At 40.0% G+C, this 25,445-nt stretch overlaps 1 protein-coding gene across 4 annotated transcripts in view; it reads right to left on the bottom strand.

Moving 5' to 3' along the window:
• Nucleotides 1-7,504: 7,504 nt before the first annotated feature.
• The window catches only part of dym (dymeclin), a 49,051-nt gene continuing 31,110 nt past the window's right edge, over nucleotides 7,505-25,445 (bottom strand). For all 4 annotated transcript variants that reach the window (XM_019275546.2, XM_019275545.2, XM_027282157.1 and 1 more), the window contains exons 15-17: nucleotides 20,162-20,344; nucleotides 17,853-17,966; nucleotides 7,505-9,313 (exon numbers count right to left, since the gene is read on the bottom strand). In XM_019275546.2, the coding sequence (XP_019131091.1) occupies nucleotides 9,164-9,313; nucleotides 17,853-17,966; nucleotides 20,162-20,344 (447 nt within the window). In that variant the 3' untranslated portion in view covers nucleotides 7,505-9,163. The remainder of the gene's footprint in view (nucleotides 9,314-17,852; nucleotides 17,967-20,161; nucleotides 20,345-25,445) is intronic.

The raw sequence follows: 25,445 nt of genomic DNA on the forward strand, positions 1-25,445 counted from the left end.
GAGAATCTGGAGCAGTCAGGCCAAATGATAGAAAACTCACCAGTGTTAAATAATAATATGTGCTTCACTTAAGCTTCTTTTCAACGTGCAACCAACTTTAATGACATGAATATTAAAAAAAATATATATTTTTTTAAAAAATGGCAGTTTTAGTGCTATCAATGATTGATCCATTGATGGCATTGATCAGTGTCCTATTAGCAGTCTTAAAGAAAGCACAGAAGTGTTTATTAATAGGTGATTTATGGATGGCAACAATCCATAAAATCCTATGAACATGAAAGATGATCTGTCGTCATGTTAACCAACCAGGATTGATCGGTGTAACAAGTCAGATCAATATGGTCTATTTTATCTAATCTTAACTTATTATATATATTTTTTTAATTATAATTTTAGGGTTTTTTTCAGCTGTTATGGTAATTTTGCCCTGATTTTTACCTTTCAGGCAACACACCTAGCGCTATTAATCAGATAACTTGGATTTTTAGTCGGGTCATGTTTTAGGTTTTTAAGGACTGTGGCTGTATTATTATTATTTTTTTCATCACAAGCAATGGAGCCAGGTGAAAGAATTGGTGCCTGTAAGACTAAACTTAGGGCATAAAAGAGACGTCCCAAACACAGACGAGAGCGCGCTGCTGCCGCCCTCTGGGCGTTTGGCTTTCAGGTGGGACAGGAGTCCTTTCTGAGTTTGTCTCCATTATCAACACAACGGTTTCCAACAGTTTCCACCCTTCTTTATTTATCCAGTAAAAACCGTCCATCGGCTGAAGATCAATTTCCCTTTGTGCCTACTTTATTTATTGTCTTTAAAAAAACATAATCCATGTTTAATTATGGCAGGTCTAAGAGATAAACGCACGCACAGGAAAACTGAGGTAGTTCAGTTTGTTTTACAGTCACACACAGAACTATAATAAAATAGCTAAATGGATGCTTTGACAAATAAATGCGCTCTTCTCACATTAAACTTATTATCAATGATGCAACTTGAATTATATGAACCTATAAAAGTCAAACCAAAGTCTAAATAATTTCATTTCACAGACACAACATCCCACAAGAGGACCTCAGACACATTGAACTGCATTAACGTGAATGTTTATATGTGTGTGTGTGTGTGTGTGTGTGTGTGTTTTGTGTGTCTGCTTCGTAGCCGATGCTCACTAGTCAGACTAGTCCAGGGGAGGAGGAGTAGGCAGCAGTATGTTAATGTGCTAGTGAGCCAGTGTCGCTCCAGGGCTGGGGGGGGTGGGTGGCTGATAATGCTGATGGGAGGTGTGTGTGTGTGTGTGTGTGTGTGTGTGTGTGTGTGTGTGGATGGGGGGTAGTCAATAGCTCATCCTCACATTGTCCCAGGATCCCCCACTGGCGCCGCGCAAGAGCCCAAAGCAGGAGCCCAAACGGTTCAGAGGGCTGCGCTTTTTAAGGTAGTCTGGAAGCAATCAGTCAGGGGAAAAGGTCTGTCAGAGGGATTGTGGAAGTGGCTGCAGACTCACAATGTCCCCTCCCCTCTCTCTACATCTCCCTGCCCTTCCGTTTGTGTGTGTGACTATTCTCCAGACTCCAGGAAGTAGCCAATTTTATCTAACCGTTTTCCATTTCAGTCTGGCTGTAGGAGCCTGTCTGCATTCTAGCCTGCATGAAGGTGCAGGACAGTGTTTTATTTAGCATTTTGCATTAACCCCACGCATTAATAATAACAGAATTTTTAATATTGGTGCATTGGGGATCCTGATCCTGATGTATTATTGGGACCCCATGAAAACTAGTCATCACTTTATACAAATGTAAACAAAATGATATAACTGAAACTTTCACCATTGTGCACGTTAATAAAGTCACAATGCATGAACAGAAGTGTTGGTATGCTATTATATTATAAAGGAAAGATTAAGTGAAATAGAAATGTAAGATTTACATACAGTCCCTTAGAGGTGGACAAGATATCAAGATCATATGAATTTAATCATATTGTTTATATCAAGTTATGTGCATTGACTTAACAGGACTTTAATTTTCTGGATTTGCCAAAAATGGACTTTTCTATCTGGTTCATTTGTTCATAAACTGGTTTCTCAATTGATTTTTTTTCTCCAGAAAATGTACTAAACCTAAATGATGCTGCAGAGCCATGGGTAACTCATAATCTTCTTCTTCAGCACCTTTTGTAAGTCTATGTTTATAACTTTAAGATACAGTATATCTGCATTTTTTGTGTGTCTGATTAGATTGTAGTGCATGTCATAGGCTTTGGATCCATTATCCAAACAAATTTGAAATCCTCTTTAACTAATCACCAAATGATTCTTCTTCTTCTTCTTCTAGGTCATCATGTATTTGCCTCAAGTCTTTGTTCATCCTGACTTTAATAAAGACACAGTCATATTGACATGTTATTCTGTTTGTACTATTAAAGGCAGTTGTGCTTCAATTCGCTTTTATGTATTTCCTTATATAGAGATATTTTAATAGATTTCCCTCTCTTACACAGGAATATTGTTTATATTGCATGTCGCTGGGATTTTTTATTTTTATCTATTCCCCATAAATACATGATTGAATTAAATTTGAATATTTTAAGTTAAAAAAAAATTAATTTCGTGTTCGTCTTTTATACTGTAAAAGGTTCCCTGCTGCAGCATGGCCCACAGAGCCAATTCAAAAGATGTTAAGCAATAAAAGAGTAAAGCAACATGATAGAGGAAGAAGCATGATTAATATTCTAAATAGCAGTTCTGGCCTTTACTATAATTTATTGACACAGTGACTGCTTCCAGACAAGGGGTCATGCATATGCAATTAAAGAGGATTTTTTTTGTTGAACCACAGTGCTCGGAATAGGGTGAATATGGCACACGAGGGGGCTCGTCATCAGTAAGATAAGAACAATAAAAAATAAGACAACTTTAATTAAAAAAGATTAAGGAGACGTTTGCACACTTGCACATCTGATATCGTGTGAAGAAAGAGCAAAAACACCCACATTGGTAAATGTCACTGCATAATTGAAAATTAAAAAAAAAAAATCCTGGGGTGAAAACAGAGAAGCTGGATGTGCTTCTGTTCTCATTTTATTGCACTGAAAAAAAAATCTACCATTAGTTAATGTCTGTGGCTCCAACATAATGAAACAGAAAGCGAGAGGAGATGGTGTGAATCAAGTTATGACCAAGACTGCACCCTAAAATTAGAATATTAGTTGTAGATCTCCCTGTCTTACACTCTTTTTAGCTGACCTTTCAGCGAGGTCAAAGGTCATTGCACATTTTCTCTCCTGTCTTTCAATAAAATAAGTTGCAGAAGATGAAGTTAACATTTGTCTCAAACAGTATGATGAGCTGCCACTGAGAGCTGGAGATGAAGCCAACGAAGGTCTATAAAAGCTTGTCTTATGAGTCCACAAAGTGAAACATTACTGTGTCAGGTGAATAGAAAAGCTCTAGAAAATACTGGTCAATGATATCACACCTCAGGGTGCAGGGAGAGACAGATACTGCAGCTACAAATCACAGAAAGTGTCTCAGCAGCAGAGGAGTGGTCTTAAAAGAAAAGCAGTACTAAGGCTAACGATTACTTTCACCATCAATTAATCGCTTGGTCTATAAAATGTCAGAAAATAGTAAGCCTAAGGGGATGTCATCAAATGTCTTTCTCCCTCCTCAGACGAACACTCAGAAAAGATATTCACAAAATATAAAAATGACTTATGACTCACATAAAAGACATTTATATTGATATTTTGAGACAGTAAAGTCTTAAACACAAACTTTCTTAAAGAGCAATTTGAGTTATTTAAAGGACTGTAAAGTGCTGAAAGCAAATAAATCATAGACTTTCATCATATACACTGTCAGCACCTGTTTTATTTGACTGACAGCAAAATACTTTTTTCATGAATCAAAAATATACAGACACAATATTTTCCTATAAGTTATATGATGCAGACAAAGTGATACAAACATGTTGCCACAGGGATTCACAGGTGTATCACCTGTAAATATACATGCACCTTCACCTGACTGGCTTACTATGACTAGAAACACGAGCTAAATTAGTATAACTCACTACTCAAATACATTAAGAAATAAAGGCAGTGGTTCCCAACCTGGATGTGACTTTGATAACATTTCAAAATGTTATTTATCTGACCATATTTCATAAAATACTGGATGGTTTGACTTTAACTTTTCAAGTGGATGGCAACTCTTTTAATAACCACCAACAACAGCTTGGTATGTATTTCGGTTTCCTGACAGATGGAAAGTGGAACAGAAACACGTCGCGGCCTGCAGACAGGAAGTAATCAATAAAAAGAAACACCTTAATACAATATTAATTACTTTTAATCGACCCAAACCTTTCAAAAGGATCCAACTCAGACTGATGCATTGTGCTGTTCTTTTACACCCCCATCATACATTTATGTACTTGTTAAAAATTTATACGTAGATAATCATCACAAGCAATTATAAAGTGCATTGAAGTGGCTGTCTAAGAGAGGCATGCATATACCAAAACCTTAAATCAGTCTTCACTAAGACCTCATGGTGCTATTCTTAGCCTAAATAGTTTTCATGTATTTTCAAATATTTCTTCACCATGTTTTGCGTGTTATGGTTATTCATGTACAGAATATTCCTTTAGTCTGGTTTTGTTCAGGGATTCGGTTTGTGACATTTTAGCAGCGGCAGGCCTCGGTGACCCATTTCTCATAAATAGGCCATTAGTATGAAACAATTTTTGAAGATTGCATACGTGTAATTGGTCTACATACAAGAGTGCCAAGGCCAAATGGTGATAGCAATGTCAGTCGGTCTCTTCATCCATCCAACACTTGGAATGTAGCGGTGAGATTGCTTTTAAATGTGGTCTGGATATTCATGGATCCCGTGAGAATGATATCAGTGTTTTTGGTGACCTCTTAAATGTTCCCCTGGCTTCACAATCAAACCAAAATATCTACTTGTACACATCAAAAATGTACCAGGCAGATTGCCAAGAAATGTAACGAGCACATTCATGCCCCCTCCCAGAGGATGAATCCTTTCCATGTTTGATATTCTTCTATAAGCTTTCCTCTTACATCAACTTACATCATCTCTGTTCAAACTTTACAAATAAAAACATGTTTTGCTTGTGGGGCTTTTTAATTTTCACAAGGTTACATGTTTCAGGGTTTATGTTAATATCAATGTTAATATACTCACATGTAGCACGTAGAATCTTAGTTTAACTGAGACTGATAAGAAAGTCAGAAACTTAACCCAATGATGGTTCTAGTTGAAAAATCAGGCGAAAGTCATTACAATTCATCTTTATGAGGACATGAATGCATGCATTCATTTCATGGCAGTTCATGATGTAGTCATGTAAGATGGCGAAGGCTGTTAAAGTTTCACGAGTGGGCGAAGTAAGCAATAAGGACTACTTCACTCAAAATGCATAATTATGTAATATCTCATCTGTCTGTGGGTCAGTATTGATTGCAAAATTTGCACCTCTTCAGTGGCTAATGTTAATTTCATAATCACCTTTATTTCCTGAAGTCAAGCAGGAGAAGTTAAGTGACAAACATACTAAATATACACACTGCGTCAACCTAATGACAGTGTTAAAGGATGCACAAAATTTGCCTCCAATCCATTGCGTAGATGTTGAGATACTTCACCAGATAAGTAAAAAGTTTGACGTAATGGTCTATCCTCTGGAGACCATAAATGTCTGTGTAGGATATCATAGCAATTCATCCAATAGTTGAGAGAGATATCGCAGTCTCAACCAATCTGGTGGGTCAAGCTAAAAAAAATGACCTGTTGCATTACTTTAGCCTCTTTATGCCCAGTCTATCAGCTGTTCCATGTAAAAAGGTCAACGACCAATGACGTAGAAAGAGTTTCAGCAAAGTAATTCCATAAGTCAATAATAGAAAATAATTCGAGTGTAAAAAACAAGAGATAAGTTACAATAGAGGTATGTGGTTTCCTAAACTGGGAGGTTCATCTCTTTGTGCAACCCGTGACTACTAAATGTAGATCAGCTGGTAATCTTGCAGACATCAAGATCATTGTACAGCCTCTCTGTCTCTTATTCATATCTCTTTGTGAAGTTTGGTTTTGTTTTCCATTGACGGTCCAGCCCAGTGAAACTTTTTTTGTTTTCATTCCAGTGAAGATTTTGTAGGAAGGAATGAAGGAGTGGGTGAAACTGATTGTCTGTTTATTTTTATATTTATGTCTAACTCTCTGTGCCATTCTCATGCTGTGAGCGAGCTTCCCCGTGCCGTGACCTAAACCTATAACCATTGAGCCTAACGACCTTCCATCGTTACCATGGTGATCTGTCATATTAATGAGTTCCATGTCACAGGGGGCAACCAGTACTTTGTAGAGAGCCACTTCGGCAGACTGGTCTCCAGTACCCTACTTTTTACATCACTCAACAGACGTTGATTCAGGTATGACCTCTGTATCCGGAGCCACACTGCGCTGGTAGACTGCAATGCAATCTCACCTAGACCTTGAGGTAAATGTACCAGCCTCTAAAAGGAATAAACTACCCATCCCAGAATCCCCTGCTCCATCCATCTTCCTGCTGTCACCTGAAATGGGAGCCCATGGTAAGGTGACCCCCACCACCATAAAGGAACAAGGAGGGCCATGTCACTTTGTGAAAACCTCTCCTCAACCATCTGGCAGTGCGATAATAGGGCTGTAAGCAGGTGAGAGTCGGCACAGAGAGAAAGAAATCGGCGTCAGTTTGAACAATTTGTCCTCGGGCACGAAGTCTCACTGTAACCTACTGACGACCCCGCGATGAAAATGGGCCATTCTTTACATCAAATTGCATCCATTACATTGTCCTTGAGAATGAGAGAATTTCAGGCATGAAAATCAATACAATAGAGACGAAAGGCATGAAATTCTCTTGGGAAGTGGGAGCGCCATCAACACAGTGGGTGCCATTGTGCCATAACCCCCCCCCCCCCCCCGAAGTGGTTTCATGCTTCTGTCTCTGCTGCCTCTGCAGCTATGACCGCAACGGGCAACAATAAGACATGAAATACACACATACAGTGCTATCGTTTATTAATATTTTTTGATGCAGATATAAACAGGATGTGACAGTTTGGTGGTTTTCAGGGCTGATTCTTTTTTTTGTGTGTGTGTTGTTAGCTGTACAAAGTAAAGAAAGCACGATGTTGAAAAGAGTCAAAGAAGCACTAATGAAAAAAAAACAAAACGTATATAGCTCTACGTATAAACTCTGCTCCAGTTAACAGAATTGTCTTGACCTGCAAAATTCAACATACAGAAAGAAGCTGTCTACAGCGGTGGTTCCCAAACAGGTGGTAAAAATGTGTGAGATGATTATGGTCAGGATAGATGAAAAAAAAACATTTTTTTGCTACATGATTATATATTTTTTTCAAAATATTGCAGTGTTTTTTTAAGGATTTGTTCAACAGTTTGGGGAAATGCAGTGTTTTTTTAAGGATTTGTTCAACAGTTTGGGGAAATGCAGTGTTTTCTGAAAAGAGGCTACCGCCAACAGCATGTTCAAAGCAGGGGGAAAGAACTAGCCTAGCTCTTTCTTAGAGGACACATAATATTTCAAATAAAAACCTATCCAAAGATGCTAAACAGGAGACACCGGTTTATTTGATAACCCCAGGATTGACAGCTCAGCTTGCATTCAGTGCTATGAAAGCACAGTGTTGTCTGCTGGACATAATTCCCTCTTTATGTCCATGTTCTTCCCTGAATGCTACAGTATATCACTTCGCTTAATAACCATGTGACACTTTGGTTGCTTTGATTTCATATTTTTATTTAAACTCCTATTTTCAAAGTAATATTTGCCACAAAATGACAGCTGTTGTCATATTATATGTAATAATATAAAGCCAGTTTCCCACCTGGGAAGAATTAAAGTATAGTACCAGCGTGTTTCTGTTCATTGGTAGTACTTTTTTCAGTACTACTACCACCATTTACATTTTGAGGTGCTGAATATATATATATATAAAAAAAACAATATACATGGAAATAAATAATTTAATACAAAGTCTCTAGTTAAACATGCAAATAAAGTGACAAATCAAAGAGACAACTGTAATTACGCACAATAGGACAGGAGGTTTAATGACTTGTCCTAGTTTAAGTACTTGCCTTGGGTTACCATCCGGAATAAAATGGAAACGACAAAGACAGGGTAAAGTCAAATAAATGGGCTGGAAGCAACAATGAAATCACATGAATCAGAGCGATGTGGACTGCTAATATTATCCAGGGACTGAAATTAAGCATTAATTAAACTGTAATCCAATGTGGGTTATTGGGGCTGGCCACCAAGCAACACTCTGGTGAACTCAAATCTGAAAAAAAATAAAAAATGTTCCAACAAAACAGAGGTTGGTTCTTTTTCTGACCCTTTTTTTTAAATTTATTTCACAAAAACAGATCTTTTATACAAACCCATCGTATTCAGAGAACAATGTTGGCCAAAATAAAATGCTTATTTATGAGATAATCATACTTAAAACCATATAAGTTATTTATTAAACGTATGCTGTGTCTTCCAAGACATGTGGCCCGTCTTGAATATTAAGTTGGAACAATTTCTTTGCATTCAGTGCAGCTGTAAATTAATGTTCACCAGAGCATGTGTAACGCATAGTGCATGTGTTTTAATTGACCTTTTTCTTTATAAGCAAGAAAAAAAAAGTAGGATTATCCATCGCCAGTGTCCTGAGCTCCTCACAATAACAAAATGCTTTACATAAGAGATGTAACTTGGCATGTGCTGTGGAACCAGGTAAAGCTGCTCAAATGTTAAATAGGTATTCCCTACAGGACTGACTGTACACACGGTGGGTGCTACTGTGTGAACTGAAGCTTCACAGTGTCGAAGCAGAGGAATTATTATAAGAGGGAAAAAGAGTTTGTGCAGCATCAAAAAAAAAGAGAGAAAGGAAACATCATTCTGTACAAGGTTGAGGCACTTTCAAAGCAGCGTGCACATACTATAAAGGGCAATGCGCACACACACACCCGAACAGACACGCACGCACACACGCACACACACACACACATGCCGTCAGTCTTTTTTTTTTTTACTGAACGAGGATGAAGACGCAAAGGCTGCTGCTGCAGATCTTTCAGCCAGAGTCCATGCTGAACAGCTCGATCCCATGCGGGCTCCAGTGGAGGCCGACTCCAGAGTTGAAGACCAAGGACCAGACGTAAGGGATGAAGAAATCCTCCGGCTGGTCTTCCTCCACATATTTAAACTTGAGCTCTGGGAACTTCTATTTGCACATGAGAAGAGAAAGAAAGACAGTGTCAATGAGCAAGGGATGAAATGTTATCATAGTAGGAGGAGGACAGTTGTTAGTAACAATATTAATGATGGCTCTGGAAGCCATGACAGTATGACAATGAGGCGGCACGCACAATGCCAAGAACCTGAAACTTATACATTTTAATACTTACACATTTATGTTCAAATGTTGTGAGAAAGATCTATTGTAGTCCACAAGTCATTCCTATCTGACAGCTCTGTCATTTGGTCATTTGTGCCGCTGCTCGCAAACTACGAAATGCCCAATTTTTCATTTCATCGTTGCAGATAACACACATACATACATTTATGAGTTTGAGGGCTTGTCAGACGAGGACAAACGTCACTGTGGTTTATACAATGAGCTGCAAAGAGGTAGGGGCTATGCCCGGTGGCCCTGGCTCTACGTATAAATTTAAATTCCCATGAATTGTTTCCAGACACGACGTTACATGACTGACAGCTGGAGCACTTCTACAGCTCGGATCGAGGGGTGATGGGTATTGTTGTTTTTAGAGTCTGCAGCATCTTATTTAAATGAACAAGAGTTGTTGCTACTGTTGATTCAAAGTAATCCCTCTTCATCAGGTACAGTAGCTTGCTAGCAGATGTAACTCCATCTGTCTGTGAGGTGAAATTGCTTACGGCTGCCTGCAGGACAGGCATCACTCTGTGGTCCGACCACTGACCTCCTAAAGGGCTGACTAATGTGCTAATGTCACTTCCTGACCCCAGCAGGCAGCTGGATATCGACAGCTACTGTTTGGTGAATAAAGCAGCACAACTGTTACTGATGATGGCTTGTCCGAGAACTACCAACAGATGAATGAGAAAATAGCCCTGTTACAGAAGAGAGTTGCTTTGCCTGACCTCAATACACGACAAGGATATATATACAATAAAACAAAAGTAAATGTAATAAACCGAAAACCAATTCAGGGGTGTCATTTCATAGAACAGTCTGTCCAGTGTGAGCTTATTGTTTAGATCAAGATGTGCTGAAGTAGCCTGATTACTTGGAAAAAGCTACTAGAACCTCAAACATGACATTGCTTGTTAATGTGTGAAACACCCACTGAGCTGGACCAGGAGAGGTTATTAGGTTTATATTGTAGGTCCTCAGTGTTGATCATGTCCAAGGCTAAACCACAGGGGAACAAGTCACACATGAATGAGGCTGAGGATGTGGATTAGTATGACTATTATCTTGCTGTATATATGAATTTTAGAGCTGAAATGATTATTATCTTGCTGTATATATGAATTTTAGAGCTGAAATGATTGATTGATACTCAAATTGTTAAAATTTCTTAAGCAAAAATATGCAAAATTCCAGCTTCTCATATTGGGAAGCGTTTTCCATGTTTTCTATATTAAATGTATTATTTTTGGGCTGCAAGTGTTTGACACTATGGCTACAACTACTAATCAATTTCAATTAATTTGGCGGTTATCTCGATAAAATTATTCATCATTTTATCTATAAAATGTCAGAATGTAGTGAAAATGTCCATTATAATTTTCATCAGCCAAAAATCACTTCTTCAAGTGTTCAACAAACCCAAAGAATTTCAGTTCACACTGACATAAAACAGAGCTTTATGTAACCATTTTAACTCTTCTCTCAGTCTGCGTTGTGTTGCGTAAGACAAAGACTGACCGTCATGTCTGTGTGGTCAACAAACATGGAAAGCCTCGTCCTGGCACGGTGATGACGCCACAGCCAGAATTTACAGTATATATCAAGGAGAGGCCTGCCAACTAATAAGAACCCACAATACATAAACACAGCTAAAAAAATGACTGACTATTTCACACAATCTCCTTTTTAACAAGATATTGAGCTCCTCTCTTTCTGCTCGAAGCAAACACAAGCCCACCTAACAGCAGGTAGGTAGTGAAAGAGAAGCATCAATAATACAGGGGTACCTCATTATATCCTCCTGTCTACACATGCAAGTATATGCACACACGCAGCCAGTAATCAGTCTGCGGTGAAAGACAGACGCTGAGGGCCTTTATGCGATGGTCCCAGTCCGGTCTATTGAGTCCCTGCTGGCTCTATTCACAGACACACTATTGGTATCATAATGACACAGACAGAGGGGCTATGGGGTCACAGGCCATATGCCAGGCTACTGAGGCTAGACCACACACACACACATACACATACACACGCACACACACACACTCATTGTGATGGCTAGACACAATGCAGGAGCTGTATTATCTGGCTGGTATTTGTGTGTAGGTGATTGTCTCGTACACAAGCTCACCAACTCATCAAATGTTCATATGACACTGATAGCGACAGTTACTCAGCCCAGGCTCACTTTTACTTGCCAGCATAGATGATGTGGTATATTTTTAATTTTCTATTTCGAGAGGGAAGTTATTGTGTTCTTATTCAGCAGCTTTGTCGACCCACAAGCACAAACAAAACCAAAATAGGAGGCGGCAGAGCTGATTTATGCTCTGCTATAATCACCATGATAAATGAAACATATGCGGTTATGCTAATTATGTCATTAAGATAATTAAAAGCATTAATCAGCAAACAACAAATACTGCCATGTCAACACACTCTCCAAACACATGTGTGGTATTATAATTAAGGGCCTCTTAATTAAGTTTCCCTCATTAATTTGCAAATATATGGAAGGGCGCTCCAAAACCCAATCAGATCATTCATATATATAGTGTAAGCAGCAACTGTCAAGTGAATTTCATAAGGACTCATCTACAGACAGACGTAACCCACTGTACAAATATTATGTTGCACATTAAAGGTTTTCGTAGCGGCAGGTCACTAAAAGAGCAATATATTTCATTATGCTCCATCAACTCACAGATCGCAACTGAATATGAGGAGCACTTCATCATGACCTCTCAATGCAGACCTTGACTATGAGCGCACAACAAATTATCTTTTCTCAGCCGTTAGTGGATATATTTACACACATGAACAATAAAGGAAGAAAGTTCTTTGTGTTATCCAACATTTTCTCTAAATATCAAGTCTCTGGTTTATCGTGTCATAGAAAGGTTACCGTTACCGCACATTAATTCCAACTTAAAACTTCTAAAAACAACCAAATTGATGCCGATACTGACACCATGAAACACCAATGTTATTCCCAACTATCTTCTGAAAATATGGGCAACTCTTGTATCAGTTGCCCATTACTTCTTGACAGTATAAGACTACTGAAGCAAATAAAATCCTACATAATTAAAAAGGAAAAGTTATGCGCCAATTGTGGAGAGAAGCCAGCAGCCAAGGTGACAAAATCTGCCTACCGACACTGCTTAAGCTCACTAATTAACACGTTATATCTTTAGACACTTAAACCAGGCTAATGGTTTCTCCATGTTTCCAGACTTGCTAAGCATCTCCTTCTGCAGTGTCACATTTAACATACAGATATGAGAATGGTTTTGATCTCATCTAACTCTAAGCAAGAAAGCAAAATGTCAAACTATTCCTTTACTGATAAATCAGCTTAATTAGTTTCGTGTGACAGCCGTAAAGCAAACGAAAATGATGCACTTAGTGCCACTAAAACTAACATCTTATATCAAAATGAGGGCTTGATGAGACGTGCTAATACTGGAGGTGAAGTTATGAACCTAAAACAGCAGGAATATATAGTCCCCCTGTGAACGTCTGAACATTTTCACTAGATACTTGGCATAAAATGAGAAATAAGAAAAATGATCCTTGAATCACAATGGTTAACATTTTTCCTTCCACTTCTATAATAGACGGAACCACCGAGGGATTTGGTGCTGCGGGAAGTCTTACATATCACTACATGCCTCGCAGCAAAAATGTCCTGTCCACGCTCCAGTGCTTTCTGGGAAAAATCAGAGCGTCTCCGGACTGCCACATCCCATCCCTAATATTATCTTCTATTCTTATTCAGTCTATACTGTGGCTTCCTCTCTCTGTATATATCTCCTCCGGCTTTCTGTTGCTTTCTCTCCCTCCTTCCCCTCCTCTGTTTTGTTCTCACTCTGGCAGCTGTCTGGGCCCACTTGGCCCAGACTCATATCAGTTAGTTATGGGTCCTGGCGGGTCAGGCCCTCGCCCCTGAACACAGACTGACTGGCTGGCCTCATATCTTCACTCAGGACGCCGTGTTCCCTTCCCTCCTCTGTACGCTGCTGTGCTGTCAGAGCTCGGCCAGACAGAGAAGAATGCGGCTAGGGAGCAAATAATAACTAAACACACACACAAACACACACATACACACTGAGATACAGGTACACACACAAGCATTGGAAGGATATATTTAATCAAATTCATCATCATTGTAAACAAAGTGCTTGCGATTGTTGTAATAACAACCGCTTGTGATTTCAGACCATGTTTCACACAGTGGTGATCCAGAAAATCCACCCCAATATTTTGGTAGTAGATACTGATACTGCCATCCTTTCCTATCCAAACTTGCACTTATGTTGAAGTGGTCACTGAAATATTTAGACTAGAAATTCAACATAAAGATGAGGATAAATATCAAGCGAAAATGTGTAACATCAGCAGATTCTCAAATGTGACGATATGTTGCTTCTCTCTGTGACTGAAATATCTCAAAAACTATTGAATGGATTGACATAAAAATTTATACAGACATTCATGGTCCCAAGAGGCTGAATCCTAATAACTTTGGTGATCCCTTGACTTTTCTTCATGAATCTTACTGACGAATTGGCACATATTATACTGATACATATTATATATTTATGCAACTCACTAAAAAGCAACTTGAAATGTGAACAACTTATGAACCTTACCATTAATGTATATTTTGAATTTTTATTTACACTTAAGATATTTGATATTGATATTTTTTATACATGGGCATTTTTAATGTTGAACTTCTACACAACAGTTTTCCTTAGGATAAATAAAGTTTTATCTTATTCCTGTCAGCCTCAGCTGTACTGTACTCCACTTTGGCTACAGAACTGGCTCACAGTGCTGTCAGCACGGCTGAAGCATCTTGATCTTTAGAACTTTTTAACATTTTAAACACAAAATGATGAAGCGGTTTTGAGTGAAACTTGTTGCAGCCATAGATGTATCTTCTTTATTTCTATCAATTTATGAATTGATCTCAGCAAACAAAAGGCAGCTACAAGGTTCCAGTAACTTCTACTATATGGTTACAATAATCCTAAAATAAAGACTCCATAGGTCTAAAAGAGGCTTCAGAGTGAAAATGCATATACCCTGTGTTGTTAATGTGTGGGAAATAGTGCTGACCAGTCATCAGGCCTACAAAGACCCAGGTACTATGTAACAGCTGGTATGGCCCCCTCCCTCCCATCAGTCCTGGCCTGAGGAGCCAGTGAGTCTGTAGGCTATCACTGTTCAATAAGGCAGATTTCAGCTGGTCAGGCTAAACAACACATTCCACAGGCACTGCCCATGAGAGCCACTCAGTCTCACACACCCTGAAACAACACACACGAGCACACAGAATGAGAGAGAGACGGTTGAGTGACGAGGCACTGATGGTCACCCCTGGGGTATTTACCACCTTCTTTTAACCCTTTCTTTCAGTTGGGGCCTAATTTGCATGTCCATGTCTTTGTGTAAAGGCTTTTTAAGTCCTTTAAGTAAACAGGATCTTTGTAGTCCTGTGTCTACAATGTCCCCCCTCACCTAAAACAACATGGTTCAGATAAAATCTTCACAAAATTATTGACTTTACAACTGTCAGCTCCTCTGGCCAAACAGATTTCAAGGCGGGAAATGTAGGAGTCCATTTGTCCACACTAAAGGAGATACATATGAAAATGACTTGTGTCGACAAATGCAAACTTCTCTTTTCACACTGAGATGCAAATATGTTATGAAAATTGTTTAATGTCTTTTTCCTTATTTTCATAATGGTACTTCCATTACAGCCATTATCTGGTGAGGAGTCCATACAAGACGGTTACATTTCTAAACACACATTTTTCCTCTCCATTTAATTTCTTTGTCAGGACTAACATGTTGTTTTTCTCACTAAAACCCAAAACTGTCTCCAGACTGTATAAATCTTAAAATGCTGACTTGACCATTCGCTGTGTACAGGGGAAACAGATCGTTTACAAAACCATGACGTAAGCCACCCAGTGAGGTCCGGGGGGCTGTGTGGACACATAGTCTAGAAGGACTTTCTGTCACCTGTAACTTTCTTTGTGATTGATCATTTTAAATGTCAATATAGCCAAACACACAGCGCAGCTGTTGTCATTAACCTGTGTGACTTTATTATGGCAGCGCAGCAGCTTGGGATTGATTGCTGGTTACCTGGTAGTATTTGTGAGCAGCAGTTCCATTGTGACAACATAAACGAATGAAATATGTAAACGAAAACAATTACATTGTGAATACGGCTGTATTTAATCATTATAAGTGATCATAAAGTGCAGGAGGACACTGGCCCAGTCACAGTTGGTTGTGTGGCAGCAAAGATAGGACAACTTTCTGTAGTCTTCAACTCTGTGATCCCTCATTTTAAATGTCAATATAACAGAAGATAAAGCACAGCTGCTGTCATGAACCCAAATTTTAATCACATCGTGACTATAAACTAATGATTTGGTCATCCGAGCTTTTATTCTCAGATGTTGGCTGTGATGCGGTTCTGTTGTTTCTCAAGTTTAAAAAGGACAAAGAAGAAGAGATTTAAACATTTTTATGTGTCTCAACAACCTGGAAATACTGATGTGGATGTGCTAATTTATGTTGCATAACTTGGAACTTGATTATTATGAATGTGTTGACATAATTCATTTGTGTACGGACTATTGTTTGTATGGTTTTATTTGTTCAAGTTATATTATATATTTGTATTTAAGTATATTATAACAGAAGTGTGTCTGCCAGACTGCAGCCCTAGTGATTTCATATTTTTGCTACTCTTTTGGTTGTCAAGAAAAGAAGATCAAAACCGAGAGAAGTAGTAATTTTTTCCAGGAATTGGCTTCAGGAATTCAACACAGAACTTCTAAATTTAATAATCTGCTGTCCTTGACATACACCGTACTGCTAATAAACGTGAAAATAACCACCCTATAGAAACTAACGAATGAAAAACACGGCTGAATAACAAACTCTTGTGGATGTGGACGAACAAACGTCCTTGCATCTCTTTCTTTCCAGCCTTCTTCGTGCGCACACAACTGATTAAGACACCAATACTTCTTCTAAGAGCTTTTACTGAGTAATTACCAGCTTATCGATGGTTTCACACAACATTAATCCAACCTATGGATTTTTTCGCGTTGGGAGATGAATAGCAAGAATGAGCTCATAAGATGAAGAGAAGCAGGAGGTAGAGAGAGACAGCTGTTTGTTTGAGCGATGGTGCTATGAGGCGGCGGAGACTTCTCCCCGAGGAGAGATTGCCCAGATATTCTCTTTGCTTCATGTCACCCCGTAGAGATGGAAAGCACTCAGACGGTGGAGAGTCAACGTGAGACTCAACTACACTTGTGCACAGAAGCAAGGATTGAAACGCTTGGACGCGCACTCATTGACACTCACAGTTACGTGTCCAAACACAGTTACACACATTGTCATCCGCAAACACACACACACACACACACACACACACACACACACACACTTATTCCAAGTATAGCTGACTGCATGAGTGTGTGCTACAGGTGCAGCACCCTCGCTGAAGGACATGGCAGGGTTATGCACATGTCTCCATGTGTAATTCTCTAGCTCTATGGTCGATGGCTACATTAACGCTCCAAGGTGTCGAGACTGAGAGAGCACATGGACCCATGGCCACGCACCATCCCTCTTCCACATCGGCTAGCGAGACAAATGCCTTGCAGCCAGCCGCCAAGTATAGAACATGAAACACATGATGAAACATGCAATTAAGAGCTTCTGTGCTGGTGAGGAGCGGAGTGGGGAGACCGCTGGTTACATATTTCCTCACTGATTAATGGAGGGGCGCTGGGAAGGGCGGGGGTTAGCGAACCCGCCAGGAGTGGTGGGAGTGTTGGGTAACGAGGCGCCATGGCAGATTTATGTCCCCCACCCCCCTTCCCCCAGATCTTATGTGCCCATGACAAAGTGCCCCCTAGTCCCCTATCCCATCTCCTTGAAATGTCATTACATGTTCGCATGCAGCAGGCCAGCAGAGATGGAATGAAGATGGGCATTAATGCTAATGAGAACTGGGCTTTAGCCTTTTGTCTCATGTCCCAATGGCTCTTTCCATCTTTCCCTCGCCTCGGTCCACAACCCCATACCTCACTCGCTCTCTCTCTCACCTGTCCAGACAAACCAATTCCCTTTTCTTCACCTCCCTACCACCAATCCTCGATACCTCGCAGCCTTTGAAAACATATTGTGCTCTCTACACGAGTCCAATATGTACCACTGCTTTTTTTCTTCAGACAGTCTCGTATTTCATTATTTCTCCTCTCCGTGCTCTCCATCTGTCCCCCCGCTGTGTGTCTGCGTGTGTGTGAGACAGATTTACCTTCAGTCTGTCTGTAGGCAGGGCCTGGGCGCCTTTCATGATGACCTCCTGAACCCTCTCAACTGACAGGTCACTTCCAGCCTGCTCCAGACGCTGACTGAAGAAGCCGATCACCTAAAAGGTCACACGGGATGAAGCAACCAGTCACAATACAGAAAAATACCAAAAAATACATCTGGTTTGATAGAGATGATTATAAAGATGGTTTGTGGTTTTGCTTTGAGTGAAAAGAAGAGTTCAACATTTATGGAAATATGCTTACTTGCTTATGAGCACCTCATTATATCTAATAACACCTTATATCTTGTTTGTTTAGTCTAAACCTAAAAATATAAACCTATTTGAAAACTTGTTTTACAATCAATATTGGGTTATCATGAATACACCGGTATTAACGTGTACGTTGGCATATATTAAAAAAGAAACCACAGAGCAGTAAACTAGAAGAATAAATGCTTATATGTAGTTGAAAATGTTCCGTATTTGAATAAAAAAAATATTTTGTATGTTTTTATTCATAGAAATTTTTAAATAGTTATAGTATTGACATCAGTATTGGCCCTAAAAATCCAGTATCGGTCAAGTTCTAGTCTAAATATTTTTCCCCAATAAACCGTGTTCCTGTTCATAGAGGATCTCACAAGATGTTTTGCAGTCTTGATCTCACTCAGGTTGGATATTAACTCCCAGCTGTGCCATGAAGCTCTTTTACTCTTCTAATCCTGCTGTTTGGAGCTGTCACATTGATATTGCAGCAGCCACACCCTATATGATGACACTGGCTGCAATATGGAGATCTAAGTTAGAACAAAGGGAGTTATGCTACGTATACAGGGGCCCCATTTTGTAAACAATAACGCTGGTGATTGTTACAGCCTGTTAACAACATTAGCATCGGCGTATTGCGACAGAAAATCAAGCTCCGGTGGTTGGTTTTGACTTGCCTAATCAGAGAACACATTTAGCTACTTTTGCATCAACAACGAGCGATATCTATGGGGCTGTCACGTTTCCTAGCAACAGTAAGTTGCTCTGAATATAGGTCTATACTATGCAGGCATAGAGAGCTACCAATAGTATCATTTTTGTCAATTATTAACAATACTGATAGAGATCCTTTGCAAATAAGTTGATAAAAGTTGATGAAACAGCTATAAAAGTGCACGAGTTCTGCTTTTACAGAGCGCACCAATTTAAAATGCTACAAACACAGGCTTGGCTCAAATGCCTGTAGGCTACACACTAAGAAAAAAAAATACATATGTACAGAATTTCAGATTACAAACTCACCATAGGGTTTCGTCCCACTTAAAATAAGCACTTCACTGAAGCTCAAATTATCTGATGCCTTCTGGGTTTCAGCCCAAACAAGAGATCAAGGAAACTGCGTTTCCACTGCTGTGCTATGTTCTTCCCTGGAGAAATGTTTGATATTTGATAATTAAAAAAAAAAAAAAAACTGTAGGTATTACTGATTCTTTTTAATGATCTCTTTTTGTCAAACCAACAGTGAAAATGCATCTACGGGCAATGTTCCCCCCTGTTCACATTAAGCGGTTGCTTTAGAGAATTCAAACGCGTCACGGCCTACCATTAACACTGTGTGTAAGCATGTGTGTGCGTCTACATCTATCTAATTCTAATCTCTTCATTAACTCTGAAGGCCTCCCATATGGGGTTAATTTATAGGAGCAAAGCAGCTCCCTCGTCCTGGATCTCATGCTCACACACACGGATTTGCAAGCAAAGGGAAGGCTTTGGAGAATAGCCTCGGGGAGACTGACTTAACTGAGGGATTCTAGATAGCATGCTTCCCTCATACTTATGGATAACAGCAAAGCCCATGGCAATGTATGCAGCAACCCCCCATCCCTCACCCATACACACTCATACACACCAAAGCTCCCTTTCCTCCCCTATACGACTAAAACAGCGTTGAATGATAGATTTCTCTCCCTCTCTTAGCTCCTCACCCATACACCAAACACTGTCAATGAATATTTGACACAGAGCCTCTTGACACAAGGGGACTGATTAATTCATCAATAATACTTAAGCTCACGGAGCTCTCAGCACGCCGCACAGTCCAACTGCACGCTTAACGATGCAGTTCGCTTATGTTCCCAGCTTTTTGAAACTTTCCCTGAAGACGCAGAAGACATTCAAGGAAAATCTGTCTAACCTTGATCTATGGAATAATTACCACAATGCAGCCTATAGCATGAGGGGAAGCTCTCAAGTTCGAGTTTCTCTCCGTTCACTTCTGCTATTTGGGTGACTACAAGATAAAAAAAAAAAAAAAGGCTGACCGTGTCCAGGTTCTGCATGATGTCCTGGAAAGATGGGTGCGTCCTGAACTGCTCAAAGAGCTCCCTCTTGTAGAGCAACGCGTACACCAGGTTTGGGTTGTGGTGTAGAGAGTTGCACAAGCAAGAGTTGATGATTTCCAGCATCATGCGGATCACCTCCTCAATCACATTCAGGTCCTGGGCCTGGGGGAGAGGGAGGATGTAAAGGTTAATTGGTTTCCCACTACACTGGTTTCACTTATAATGGTGTTTTTAAATGATTGCTTCCTGATAGATTCATCAGCAGGGGGGAACAGAGAGTTGGAAGAAATGGCAGAGAGGAAGATGAAAGGAAAGAGGGAGGAATGAAAGATGTTACTGAGTTGTCAGCCAACTTCTTAGTGAGGGACAGATAATTGACCTTGTAAGCCACAGATCAGGACATGTCACAGTATGTTTCCTCCTGGGGCAAAGACAACTGTCACTAGTGACAGGTGACAGTATGGGAAGACAGAGAGAGGGTGTGTGAACAATGGAAGGAACGACGAAAGAGAGGTGGAGTTTTTCATACAACATAGTCTGGTCACACATCAAAATACAAAGCGAGAGAAAACAAATCACAAAGCTGTAAAAAAGAAAGCAAGAACGTTTATGTATGAGTGTGTTGTAGTTATGACAGCATTAGCTCAGACCTCAAAGTTGAGTAAAGGTATGGTTTGATGTTTTGATAAAAACACTTATTTGCTTGAGTTAAATGAGATGTCTAGACAGGGGTACCAGCTAGCCCAGCTCTGTCCTTCTACTATCACAAATAGCCACTTAACTTAAGATGTCACAACAAAAAGCAGTCCCATCAGGATTTCAGGATTTTTTTGGGTGATTTTTGCGATCAAAATGACTGATTTTGCGAAGTCATTTTCTCATTTTTTACGAAGAATTTTGCACCCCTTCCTCACTTTTAAACCGCATCAAAAAGTCTAAACAGGCATAAGACAAAAACAAGGCAGACAGATTTAGAAACACTGTTTCCTTTTTATTTTCTGTAAGAATCGTAACATTAGTACTGGAGTGTAAAAACACATTTACCCCAGTACTGAGTGAGGTAAGATAATTAACCAAAACAAACGGAATGGTTAGGACTTTGTTACACGGGCTACAAAATAGTTTTCATCCGCTTGCATGTAAAATTGCCGGATATTGTTTTGCTCGGTCATTTGCCGAGATATATGACGGCAGGTGGGACTTGTAAGTAGTCGCCATCACTAAGTAACGTTCCCACGGCGGTGTGTGAAAATGGCTGCACATGCGTGGTGTGTGTGTCAAAAAGGTGGTGTGGAAGACACATCTATGGCAGAGCCGTTTATTTGATCTATGGTGGAAAACACATAGGTGTCGTAGGGAAAGGGCGGTATGTTTGGTATTTTGCAATAATTGTGCGACATAGTAGGAAATATGCGCCCTCGCGAAAATATGTGGCATATTGCTGATTATGCGATAATCCACGCGATCGCAAAATGGCAAAAAACTGGAGGGACTGAAAAAGGATTTGGGATTGTGTGTGGATTTGTGTGTCCACCATGAACGCTTATTTTAGTTTTAGCAAATCACTCCATTGAATACTTTCTATTAAGCACCTGTTTAGAAATGATGTAAATACTCAGAGCCAAGTCTATTCATGCTAACAGTGAGAAAGGTTTACTGTATTGTAGTCAGGTGTAGAACTCTTTACAGACGTGTGGAAAACCTACCAGAGCTAATGTGCAAAAACCAAATTTTTAATAAGAGAGGACTGATTTAAGAAGGAGCACGGATAGTCAGACCTGTTCAGAATAGTCATGAGGAGAATTAGAGTCCAAAATGTCAATCTGTCCAGAGCCAAACAGAAGAAGAACGCCAACACTGACCGGATCATTAGAGACCTCTAAACAGATGGACATCATCTTCTAAGAAATCTCTGAAGCTTAACTATGAAGAGTAGTCAGGACTGAGTAACCAGTTTATAAAGTATGTTTGTACTGTAAGCATGTTGGTTCTATGAAATCTTTAACCTTTATACCACCATAAAGTACCACCACTACCACTATAAATGTAGCTCTTAAAATATTTGTATTACTACTTTAAGGAGTGTCAGTTCCCAGAATTGTCATTAGCAAAGTATTCTAATCGGATCATCTACTCTATTTAGATAACTATTGATTTAAGAGCACATTCTATCATACACTGTTCTTCATTTACTGAGCTCACAACAATGTGTCCAAACAGACAGACAGACAGACAGACGCCACCGTGACGAGATAACGGCCCACATGCCATGTTCCATGGTGGCACAGAAAGGAAATGGCAGAGAGACTGTGGGAAAATGAATAATCTTTCAAAGAGATAAAAAAAACCAGTTCAAGAGATGATATATGATTTCCTGTGGTGTGACAACTGTGGGCAGGGCTCTGCAAAATCGTGCACTGATGGTATTATAGATAAGAGCTCTAAGAAGTCGGTTTCCGAAACAGTCTAAAAATACAAAACAATGAGGAGTAGCACGTTTTATCTTAATGAATACAAACATCTACAGCAAGACGGCCTAGAGACGCCATGTTGTGCCAATATGATGAAACAAATAATATGTCTAACTGACAACTGTTATTGTTCAAATTAATGGGTATCTGAAAATCGTGCAACTGGCTGCGAAGAAGTTCATTTTCCCTTCCGATCTATCTGCTTCACATATATCGCTATGTTGGGACAGAACAACAACAGCTCAATGCGATGATGCACCTAATGAAATATGTCCTATGGTAGAAGTGCTGATCCTGGGTCTGTACTGAAAATCTGAGTAAATCTACTATAGATATACATACACCAAAATCCATTTTACAAGAAGTATCCTTCAGTGTATTAGTTTTAAAGAATAGAATGAAGATATGTAGCCACACAAACCTGTAATGGCTTCATTGTTTCTAAATCACCGCTAATATTTCTATACACCTCCCAATATTGATATATCTACAATAAGATAATATCTATATTTACAGTTAATCCATACTGGATAATTAATACGAGGACTTCAGTGAACCTCACAATTGATTCACTGTTACAAATGTGATTAGAATGAATGGACCTCCATGTTTATATTGATCATCAACAGGCTTTTTTTTCCACAGCAGACATTGTCGTCGTAGGAGAAGCACAGGTGTTAGTAATAACATTAATGATGGCTCTGTTCCATTCACATCCCAGTAAGCCATAACAGCACGACAGACAGCGTACTATTGATCGTGATGTGACAGTCGCTCAGTAAGGGAGAGAATACCAATCAAGGACTGTGATGTTCGAAAGGATAACACTTTCCAACACTGGAACAAATATGCAAGACATTATAACTGCGCGACTGCATCATTGCAACAATTGCAGGACTGTGCGAGACTTTTTAAAGCTTAATTGACCAGTTCAGCCAGTTGGTCCAAATCCACATCTTTGCTTTACAGGAAGCCTCGCCTTAGACGGCACTCATCAGCAACTTCCTTCGTGGTTAAATCCTGCTTCATTTCAGGCTTGAAATAAGAAAAGTGTATTCCCCTGGAAGCAGCCGGCTTAATATTTTATGTACAGATGCATAAATCTGATGAATTCATCATAAAAAGTGTGTTTCCTCAGCTCCGTGAGACACGTTTAAAACTTGAGAGTGTAATAAAGGGCATTCGTAAAATCCATTTAGCCACGTTACCACTGAAAAACAAAACACACATGGGCCTTTATGTTCTCCAGACTTATCCTTAAGGATTCACTTTCATGACGAACATCATTGTTCTCATGATGGCCTGTTTTGACAAAGAATTTGCTAATACCAGCTAAGACCAGATTCAAAACAGCAGCTCAGCGAGACTGCGACGGCGAGCTGATTAGAAGCTGAGATTCCACGTCCAATCTGGGCTAACCATCTGTAACAGAACTGCATGTGGTAGCATTTTATATTCCATCTTCAGTGCCCTGCTTCGGAAACAAGTCCTTATCTTATAAATAACTCTGCTTGCTGTGTGGCCTCGCCCCCCCCCTGCTGTAGCCACACATAAGCGTACACACAATCAGATCATTGTAAATAACTGTATTCTGTTGTGTGTTGACCATGAATCAGACGTGCCACACACATGCAGTAATACAGTGCATTGATTTCCACAGGCTGGCAGAAGAAGGTGTGTGGCGGTGTGGAGTTTTAACAGGCAGACCTGAAGAGGCAAGCGGAAGGCAGGAGAGTCGGCTATAATGAGGATTGATTGTGCGTCTGGAAGCAGAGGTGGCTCTCGGGGCTCGACTCCACTGCCTGGCTAGACCTATGCTCTACTCTGTTCCGCTGTGGCAGGCCATAATTAGACAGAAAGCAGGGACAGATATGGGAGACAACTGAGTAGGAGGCAGTGGAAGGAAGACGGCAACAAAAATGGAAGCACAGAAGAGAAGAGAGGAGAGGAAGGGTGGGAGAAGTGGAGAGAAAACAAAAGGAGGAGAGGAAGGCAGAGTAGGAGTGAAGGATGCCTAGTGTGTTTGTTCTGTAGCTCTGCACCAGCTTAATGAGATTAGCCTGGCAGGAAAAAATGCCACACTAGGGAATTCAGGTCACATGAAAATAGGCTAGCTAGACGTCTGCCTGGCCCTGTGTGTATGTTTGTCAAGTGGATGAGATTAAGAGGTCCATGGTTTACTTGAAACCCAGACAGGATTTAAATATATTGGCTCCTCCTCTTCCCACTTCCCACTCTGCTGTCTTGCACTTGTTTTCCCCCCCAAAATGTATCTGCTAGAGAGCGAGAAAACACCTGACATGTGTTTGTATGACAGCATGAAACTATTACAGCCTTTCCTTTCCTTCTCACTCCCCTTCCTCATTTTTTTCCTTCCCTGCCCCTCTGCTTTTGTGCTCCTTTTTCCAGAGTCATGCGCTATTTTCCAGCCTCCTGCATTGTCATTTAGTCACAACCACTCATGCGGCTATTCAATGTCTTTTCTCCACCCAGGAAAACACAGGCCTCAGACATGAGCTATATCATTAGTCTCAATGATCCTGCCCCATTTTACTTGTTTCACCACTTACACAAACCTTACAGAAAGCCTCTCTCTCTCTCTCTCTGCTGTGTGTGTGTGTGTGTGTGTGTGTGTGTGTGTGTGTGTGTGTAAGCTTTTCCATCTGTCTGATTCTGCTGCTAATACTTCGACATGCTGGTCACAAATGTGTTATGTCTGCAGGTATGTTTGACCTTTGCTATCTGTCTGACAAGGAAAATTATAGTTTACAGATGCAATCAGTGACTGGGAA

This window comes from Larimichthys crocea, chromosome IX (assembly GCF_000972845.2).
Source record: "Larimichthys crocea isolate SSNF chromosome IX, L_crocea_2.0, whole genome shotgun sequence".
NCBI lineage: Eukaryota > Metazoa > Chordata > Actinopteri > Sciaenidae > Larimichthys > Larimichthys crocea.